At 35.3% G+C, this 10019-nt stretch overlaps 1 protein-coding gene across 2 annotated transcripts; it reads left to right on the forward strand.

Moving 5' to 3' along the window:
* The first annotated feature begins 542 nt into the window (after positions 1 to 542).
* Positions 543 to 9588, forward strand: LOC135154882 (RING finger protein 207-like). Of its 2 annotated transcripts, none has more exons than XM_064103108.1 (2): positions 543 to 651; positions 6270 to 9588. In XM_064103108.1, the coding sequence occupies exon 2, from the start codon at positions 6555 to 6557 to the stop codon at positions 8418 to 8420; it is 1866 nt and encodes a 621-aa protein (XP_063959178.1). In that variant the 5' UTR covers positions 543 to 651; positions 6270 to 6554; the 3' UTR covers positions 8421 to 9588. The 2 variants fall into 2 exon arrangements, with proteins under 2 accessions (XP_063959178.1, XP_063959177.1); XM_064103107.1 differs by having other exon boundaries at positions 545 to 651; positions 6940 to 9582.
* The last annotated feature ends 431 nt before the right edge of the window (positions 9589 to 10019 follow it).

Below are 10019 nucleotides of genomic sequence, written 5' to 3' on the forward strand. Positions count from 1 at the left end.
ACCTTTCCAATACACCATTTTCCAAGAAAAAAAAATCTGCATATATTTTGGGTAAAAAAGTGGACACAAGAATCCGCATCTAAACGTATATATACCTAGCGTCCGAATCTTTTCCCGTAGGTATATATATGTAATAAAACAAATTGGCGATGGGACGGGATCCGCGGAGATCCGCAGGAAAAATTATTTTTTGGGGACGCAACGGTGGACGCCGAGCACTGTGTGACTGAGGCTTTAGGTACATAAACAGGATTATAAGACGCAAACGTCCTGGTCAAGCAAACGCTCAAGTTGCTATGACGAAGCTTTAAAAAAAGCAAAGGTTTAAAAGAACAAGCAAAATTTACGCTCTATGAATACGCTTTTTAGCAATAGCTTATTCGTGAAAAAAATATCAACTTATAATTACTAGTTAAAACTTATTTGTGAGTACATTTTGACCTTCGAAAGAGCAAACAGCCCCCTTATTTTTTCATTCTATTTTTGTATTAGATGTATCAATGAGTTCACGAGTATTTGGTTCCTTGTTTCAATCTCATATTAGAGAATTCGAGAGAAGACGACGACTGCCTAAGGTCTAATCACCCCAAACCAACTGAAGATGTTACCAAACTTCTCGATATGCTAGAGGCAGTTCATCAGGAAGATTGAGTGAGTACTTTAAAATCTATATAGAAAATAAAGTTTACCCCAACATAAAAATACAGCGAACTCAACACTGAAAATGTCATCAATATCGGGGGTGAATAAGAAAGTTATGACACTTTTAATTTTGGGCTTAATTTCACAAAACAGTTGAATGAACATCCAGGTCGGTATGAAAATTATGGGACTGATTACGTCACCCACTCACTATTTCTTTCGTGATTCATTATATGAAAAAGGAAATGTCTTTTATTTTCCTCAATGTGAAACAAAGAGGAAAATAAATCTGTCGGATCCCTCCGACGTCCGCATTCTCGCTATAACCTTCGCCCTCGCACCAACTGGGCGTTGTGGCGTGCGCCTGTAATCCAAGCTATGCGGGGAAGTTACAAATTGATGCAGAGGTTCGAGGTTCGAGCCCTGGTCACGTCTTTCGGATGGTGACGTTAAAGGTCGGTCCCAGACGTAAATAATCATATCTGATTGATACACGTCTGACAAAACTCAAATACACACACACACACGAAGTCTCCATCAATTGACAAAGTTGAGCAGCAGCCAACGAAACGTCGCGTCGTGAACTCTCTTACAGTTTCAACTGATCAACCAACTCTAAAGATTTATTTCTCCTGAATAACTCGAACCACTATTTGAACTTTGTGGTTCAGTCAGGTTGGTCAATACGTTGTCGAATCTGTAAAAATTGAAATATGGTTTACTTCAACCAATAAAAGATAAAATAAATTATGAGTGAGTAAAATCATTAACTCTCTCATTTCCATATCCCTGGGTTGTGCATATAATTTTATGGTACAAATAAGCGAAAGTTTAAAATGTCATAACCTTTTATTGAACATTTATAATCCTATTCTACACCTATCCATCGGGTCCTGTCAATGACTTCTATATTTTGAGCAGGTTTTCTTTACTTGATAAAATTATGGTTAACGTAACAATTTTCCATAATAAAAAAAATCCATAATTATTTAACCCTAAAACATTCTTCTAAAATTAAATGTCATGATTATGAATAATATGATATATAAACTACATATTTTTCTTAACATTTTCTTGTGGAATTCATTACATAAACATAAACACATTAATTATACACGATGCAGAGGCGGATGTACCTTTTACCAAAGAGGGGGGGGGGGTGGGCTTTCCATGGGCAGTCATTCATTTTATTTATTTATTTATCTTGCTCATTCAACAAAAGTTGATATTCCATGACGCCCTGGATAACAAACAATACAACTATATACAATTAAAACCAATCAATGGTGATAATGTATATCCACTCATCAGTTCATATGATATTGTTAAAATACAGACGTATAAAGTTACAACAGCATTATATAAAGTAATACATAAAAAGAGATGATAGTTAAAAACATCAGTCCTGAAAGGGGAATTGGTATTGCATCCCAGTTGATCGGCCTAGGCAAGATTGAGGAAATGTCTTTTAACAGAAAGTTTGACATTATTTGGGGTTTTAACATTTTTAACACTTCGGGGGAGTCTATTCCATAGAACGCTGCCATCGTAACACAAAGCAGTTTCACAATAATCAGTACGGCCATGATGAGCACTTTGTCGAGTATTTGCATTATGAACTTTAGAAATTTATTTGAAAACATTTTTAAAACAATCTGCTGATAAGTCATGAAGACATTTGTAAATAAATATACACCTGAGGTATTCTACTATTTTCTTAAAAGGCATCTATCTTAAACGTCTAAACATTTCATTAGAGGGGGTTTACATATACAGTTTAAAATAAGTCTTGATGCCTTCTTTTGCAATTTATTCAACTTATCAATTTGAGCTAAATAACTATTCCCCCAAATTTCGCAACAGTAATCCATTTGTGTTTGAATGAGGCATACATATAATAATTTCATTGAAGCTTCATCAGCATACGGTTTGACTCTTCTGAGCATGGCAAGTCCTGCAAATACTTTTCTACATACATAGTCAACATGGTCAACATGATTGCACCATGACAAATTAGCATTAATAATAACACCAAGACATTTAAAACTATTACACTTTTCAATTTCAATACTTTCATACTTAATACGCATATTTTTATACCTTTAGTCTTTTTAAATTCAAATGATCATATATTTGCTTTTATCAACATTTAAACATAGCTTTTTTTTACTTGATCCACTTAGCGATTGCATCAAAATCATTCTGAAATTGTTCTTGTATCTCATAAATAGACGTAGCACTTACATATAGGGTAGTATCATCAGCGTACATTACTAACTTTCCATGATTCAAAACGTTTAACATATCATCAATATAAATAAATAAAAAAGTAAGGGACCTATTATAGATCCTTGTGGAACTCCACGGGAAATACATCGATCATTAGATTTAGCATTTTTTATCGCAACAAATTGTTTTATGTTATTTAGATGCCAATCAAACCGTGATAAATTGAGACAAATCACTTAAATCAATAATCTTTAATTTATTTAACAACATAGGCGCATTTACAGTATCAAAAGCAGGTCTTAAATCAATGAAGAGTGCTCCTGTAATTTGACCTTTGTCTATAGCATTTAAGCAATCATCAGTTGAAAAACCGAGGGATGATGATGTAGAATGGCCAGGTCGAAATCGAATCCATGCTATGCCAAGAGTATTATTCGAAACCAAATAATCATATAACTGCTGATGGACAATTTTTCAAAAATCTTGCTGTAGTCGGTAAAATAGAAATTGGTCGAAAATTGCAAACAGAAGTAAATTCACCTTCTGAAAATATTTTTAAAGTCATTATGCCCATGTGTGGCCTTACCTTATGAAAAGTCAACTGGGTTGAACACAGTTTGTTGTAACATATGCATTAAACATCGGGATTTTCATAAAAATCAAATCAAATGAACCATGCAAGGAGGTTTGTGATAGATATCCATAGTTACAAATTGCATTTTTTCCAATAACGTAAAAAAGAGCTTAACACATTCCACATGTTCATTCAAGCGTGAATGTTTAATTAAACGCCTTTGAATCATTGAAGCATGTTAATTGGTCATGAACATAACGAAAAAGTTGAGAAAAGATCATTTTCAGTTACCAAAATGAAACAATACTTGCCTATGATATTTTAAAATCGTATCTTTTGTTTTCAATAAATGTTCATTGAACCGTGAAACAATGAATATTGTTGAAGATACTCTTCCCAAAAATAACTGTCGTCATATTCTATCATTTTTATTGATAGAAATGTGTAAAAAATCAAATTATAGCAAATTTGGACTTGTGTTCATTCAACCGTAAAATTTAGCCAGAAAAGTTGTATCGTCTTTTAGAAAGTACCTTTTACAAGCCTTCTGACTATTTTTCATAAGAATGTGGAATTAGTTCCAATAAAAATGGAATCAAAGTCATGATATTTGGCTTGTGACTTTTGAAAAGTGACAATTTTGCCTTCTGACGGTGCTCACTGAAGCATGACGTAAAATACGTCCATAACATTTACTCAGAGGGTAGCCTATAAAATTACCTACACGCTCATGTAAAAATATATTAAAAACTCGCATTGGTTCGGAAATTATTGATGTTTGTTTAAGGGGGGACTTACTTTTTTTGTTGTGTATAGTTGTGATCCATGGAGATCTGGGGCTTCTTTTCCTACTACGCTGATTATATTGTCTTACCGGGAGACATTCATTAAATAAATTAGTCAATTTATCCATAAAATCGTCAAAAACAATGATTTACTTCAATCATATCATAAATATCACCCCAGTCTAGTTCATCAAGTATATCTTTGAATGCGTTAATATTGCCCTCAGAAAAAAATCGTGTGTATATTTTAAAGGTTGTTGAGTCTGTTGTAGAATTGGGAAATTTGCAAATATTGGGAAGTGATCCGTGATATCAGAGATGACCACTCCAGCGTGTGGAAAAGGATGCATATTGGTAAATATGTTGTCTATTAGAGTGGAGGAGTGTTCCGAAATACGAGTTGGTTTAGATATAAGTGGAATAAATGATGCCGTAAGGAATGTTCCATAGAACTCCTGAACAAAGGAATCAGAATCATATTTTAGTAGACTAGCATTAAAATCATCTTGATTACCATCTTGATCCCATTTACAAATATCAATCTGTAAACTAACTGGGAAATGTGGGAACAGGTAAAACCCACATGGGTCCCATATGCGTATATTACCATCTTGAGCCCATTTAGAAATGCCCATCTATAACGCAACTGGGATATATATGAAAACAGATAAACCCATATAGGTCTCATATGCGCTTTACCATCTTGATCCCATTTAGAAATACCCATTTGTAACCCAACTGGGAAATATGGGAACAGATAGAACCAACATGGGTCCCATATGCCTATTACCATCTTGATCCAATTTAGAAATACCCATTTGTAACCCAACTGTGATATATGGGCACAGATGGAACCCACATGGGTCCCACATGCGCTTTACCATCTTGATCCCATTTAGAAATACCCATTTGTAACCCAACTGGGAAATATGGGAACAGATAGAACCAACATGGGTCCCATATGCCTATTACCATCTTGATCCCATTTAGAAATACCCATTTGTAACCCAACTGGGATATATGGGCACAGATAGAACCCACATGGGTCCCATAAATTACAATATTTACCCTATTTAGAAATGCCCATCTGTAACCCAACTCGGATATTTGGGCACAGATGAAACCAACATGGGTACCGTATGGTTTGCACACCTGGGCCCCGTGTAGCAATACCCATGTGTTCTCGAAATGGGATTTATTTTGGGAATAAGGGCCCATATGGGACCCAAATGGGACCCAGATGTCCGATATAAAAAAGGCATAAGCGACCAAGATACTTTGCTGTCTGGGTACTGGCGCGTGGTGGCGCGCAGCCGCTCCAAAATATTGAATATTACGGGCCAAAAAAACTTTTTTTTCGTCACGCCAAATTCAATTTTGGGCGCCGTTACGCGGCCACTATGCGCCAGTTGGGAGGTAATTTGAGTCAATGCTCGCCACTGGCACCTTGGCCACACTAGGCGCCACAACAGCTTTGTATTGGCGCGAACTGGCGCCGGATAAGTGGACTCCTAGCATAAGCGAAACTTTAAAATAGCTCAACCATAACTTAAAGGCTGATGATGCTAACGTGATATGTTTCATGTGAACCTCCTTTTAGGGAGGTTCACATTATACAAGCTATGCTTTTGAGTGAATCTCCCATTTCCACAAATACCTTTTTTTATATTTAGATTATATGTTATAATTTGTCTACAAAATGCACCATATTTTGTTTATATATCTATATGTTAATTATCATTGATGTTGTTGAATATGATTATAATGACAATGATTTGTTTCGTAAATATTTGTTATAAATTTTTGAAAATGATTTGTATAAATATTTATGTCATTTCTGTTGGAAATAAATCTGAATCTGGATGGGGTGCCCTGCTCCATGGAGAAATAGGCTTTATACTTTGCTCTTCCATTCTCAATCATTTTATTATTATTATTATTTCAGATTTCGTGTTATATTGACACCTCTCTATAAAATCACTTCAATATATTGATATTTATTCTATTATTTCTTATTTATTTGTCTTTTTTTATCACAGGAGACATCGTAATTCAGATAGCTATGGTCTATTTGGAAGGTCGACTACGAACACACATCCGGGTCTTTTTGCAGTTATTCAGAGCTGATTCTCATGGAGCCTACCACTAAAGTTTTAAGACAAATTGAGTAACACATTTTTTTTCGAAATAAGTTTATCATTCTGTTGATCATATACTAATATATACGCAAGTCATTCTGTTGATCATATACTAATATATACGCAAGTCTTACATATTCGCTAGATGATTTTAATTTTCTGCTGAGGAAAAAAGAAACAATAATTATGGCGACACTTGAGCATACCGTTTCGCGCGGTTTACAGTGTCCAGTTTGTTTGAGTATGCTAAATGATCCCAAACAACTATCATGTACACATACGTTTTGTCAAAAATGTATCCGAGATATTCTAGCGTGCTCTTTACGGAATGATTTAACTTGTCCATTATGTAGAATCAAAACAAAAGTCGCGGATGGAAATGTTGCCAATCTTAAAACTAATGTACCTGTTAAGTCACTTGTTGATGACGTCAGGAATAGTAAACAGCTCTGTGAAATGTGTGACGAGCAATCAAGAGCCGCACACTTCTGTTGCGATTGTTGTAAGAACCTGTGTAACGCATGCCTGCAAGCTCATAACACATGGAAACCTAATCTTAAACATAAAGTAGTGAGTGTTGAAGACATCATAAAGGGTAGGGTTGTCTTAGAGAAGAAGGTTTACTGTCAAGAAGAAGTACACACATCAGATAAATATGAATGCTCTGATGTCTGCACGACATGTAATAAGCTCATTTGTATGAGATGTCGCATGCTCTACCACGAGAAAATGGGCCACGGTGTGGAAGGTATAAGAGAGTACAATTTAAGTTTCAAGAAGAGCTCTGAGTTACTTCAGAGTAAAGCAAAGTCCAAAGTGACAAGAGTCAATAATCATATGACGTGTATTGATAATCAAATCAAACGTGTCCATGATCACATTAATGCGGAAAAAGTGAAGCTTGACAAGCTTTGTGAAAAAGCTATCAAGAAAATAAAAGAGAGGAATGCAACCTTGAAAAAGCAACTAGAAGATCAGAGAGAAGAATTATGCAAGAGTTTAAATGATATGAAAATTGCTGATGAGAGGTTGGTTAAGAGTATTGAGAGTGCCAGTGATTTGGTGAGTACTAGTTTGGAGGCTCCACTAGAAGGGGATGTTGTTGCAATACGTGATGCATTGTATGGAGAATTGAAAAATGTATTACTTAGGGAAAATCCAAAGAAGAAGGTTGCTATTGATGTAGGTGATCATGCAGAGGAACTGACGTTTACACCAAGCTGCGATCCTGATACATTATCAATGGGGGAACTGAGGTTTGTGAAATGGAAGCCGAAATGCAATGTACTACTCTCAGAGAAAGGACATATGAATGGCATAGCTGCTACAAATAATGGTATGATGGCTGTTGGTTATAGTACAAGAGGGATTGATATATTATCTACTGACGGTCTGCTGCAGAAGACAGTCATAAAAAATGTAAAGATACGTAAAGTAGGATTCCTCTCCGATGGCCGTTATGTTGTACTTGATACAGATAATGAGATATCATTGTACACATCAGATGAAGAGAGACAGGATGTTCAATTCGATACTTTAGGTAGGAGTGAAGGTGGGTATGGTGGTCTCACTGTAGACAGCAATGATCTGATTTATGTTGGCTACAGGAAAGCTAAGAAGATCCAGGTATTCTCACCATTAGGCGGCAAGGCTATGAGGGTGATACCATGCCATGGGTATGAACCTATCCAAATCAAAAGTTATGGTGATTCGTTGATCGTCAAGCAGTTTAAGAATGCAATAATACGTATTGATAAGGACGGTAATATAATGCATAGATTATGGAAACCTTGGGAAAATGATCTCGTTGCTGCTGTGACTAAAGACAATCCAACCCTGATTGCCTCTGTAAGACACGAGGAAGGTCTGCTCAATATCGATGAGTACACCGGTGAGCTGAAACACATCAAGACTCTTATATCTGATTACAAGATTGAGAAACCTGAGAGGCAGTGGTATTACCTTAGACAGTTTCAATCAGGAGAGATAGTTTTCTGTACACCGGATAGGCTCTATATATTTAACCTAGTTACTAGTAAAGTTACCTCGTAAGAATATAATGTTTCGACCTTCAAGCGCCAATTATTTTCCTACTTTACAAATTCATCAATTCACCAGTATCAATGTTAATCGTGGTAGTTATGTTCCATTAATGTCAAGAATCAAGAATCTTAATTCATTCCATTCGATAAAATAATCACGTGTACAAAAGAATAGTAAAACGCAAAAGTACATGATATACAACCATAAACAATTCATAATTATTACACATAGAGGAGCGTAATCGAATGAAATATGGCACTCTCCAAAAGTTAGAAAAGAATTGAACATCATTTGAGGAAGCTCTGCCCAAAGTTGTATCCCAACTGTATCATTTTTAACAGTTTCAGGCATGTCTGGTTAGGGGTTACGTAGATTTCACTACTCCTACATGAATGTTTACCATTCTTAACAAAATAGAGTTTGAGCGTTTAATACTGAAATTTCCATTTTTAGTAGAAAATATTTGAACAAAGTAATTTCTTTCTTTGAAATTATAATTAATTTTACACATTACACATATTTCTTATTTAGAAAGAAATATGTTCCAACATAAATACATGTGTATGACATCAAATCAATATTGAAAAGTGAAATACAACTGAATACGTTGATTATTCCCAGGGGCGGATCCAGGATTTTCCAAAGGGGGGGGGCAAATTTTTCCGAGGAAAATTTTAACGAGGAAATTAAAAAAGAAAAAAAAAAGGTCTTCAATTTCAAAAGAGGGGGCACACCTCTGTTTTAATGGAATTTTTACATAACAAATTTTAATTTTGATTCTCAAGGTGGTGGTGGGAGGGACGGGCCGGGTGTACCCCCCCCCCCCTGGATCCGCCAGTGATTATTCCGAAAGATTAAAACATATAATCATTTCATGAATAACGTTTACTTGCTTGATGAAGTAATAAATGCTCTATGAGATACTAGTAGACGACTGACATTGAAAACGTGACCAGTAATGAGTCTGGTATCCTTACGTACAAATAAAAGACTTTTAAAATGTATGATTTAGGTTGAGATGGGGATTAATGTTTACAAGTCCAAAATGATGCAAGTACGTATCTTGGGGGGGATAGGCCATGACATCCTCAGAGCATAGAAACAAGGAAAAAATAAAACCTACAATCTAAGAAAATCAAAAGCAATGATTAGTTGCAATATCAAACAGATTGGCCTCAACAAAAAACAGTCCACAGACATCAGATCAATCCGGCTAAAATCCGGATGTTGGAAAATCCTGCCGAAAGTTTGCAAATAACTTGACTTTTCATAGACACAAGTGGAGAGAAGCGAGTTGGTAAACATGATACACGTGACGTGATAACGTTGGCTTCCAAACTGTAGAGTAACACTTACTTTTGTATATTCTTCATCCTTACGATTTTTGGTTTGTTTAATAATGCTGGTGAGATTATTGTAAATTGTAATATAAGAAATTCATGCAAATGATGAAAATTTACAATAACCGTAGATGATTTACAAAGGTAGTGTATATTACTTCTAGATAGCTTTTGCTTGTGTTGTATACCCTTTGGGTACTATGGTAAATGATTTCAATGCATTTATAAGTTTATTCATAATCATTTTCATGCCATATTCCTGTTATAT

Source organism: Lytechinus pictus, chromosome 8 (genome assembly GCF_037042905.1).
Source record: "Lytechinus pictus isolate F3 Inbred chromosome 8, Lp3.0, whole genome shotgun sequence".
Classification (NCBI taxonomy): domain Eukaryota; kingdom Metazoa; phylum Echinodermata; class Echinoidea; order Temnopleuroida; family Toxopneustidae; genus Lytechinus; species Lytechinus pictus.

Excerpts from the sequence above, each read along its gene's own strand:
- LOC135154882 (XM_064103108.1), top strand. The coding sequence starts at position 6,555 with ATGGCGACACTTGAGCATACCGTTTCGCGCGGTTTACAGTGTCCAGTT.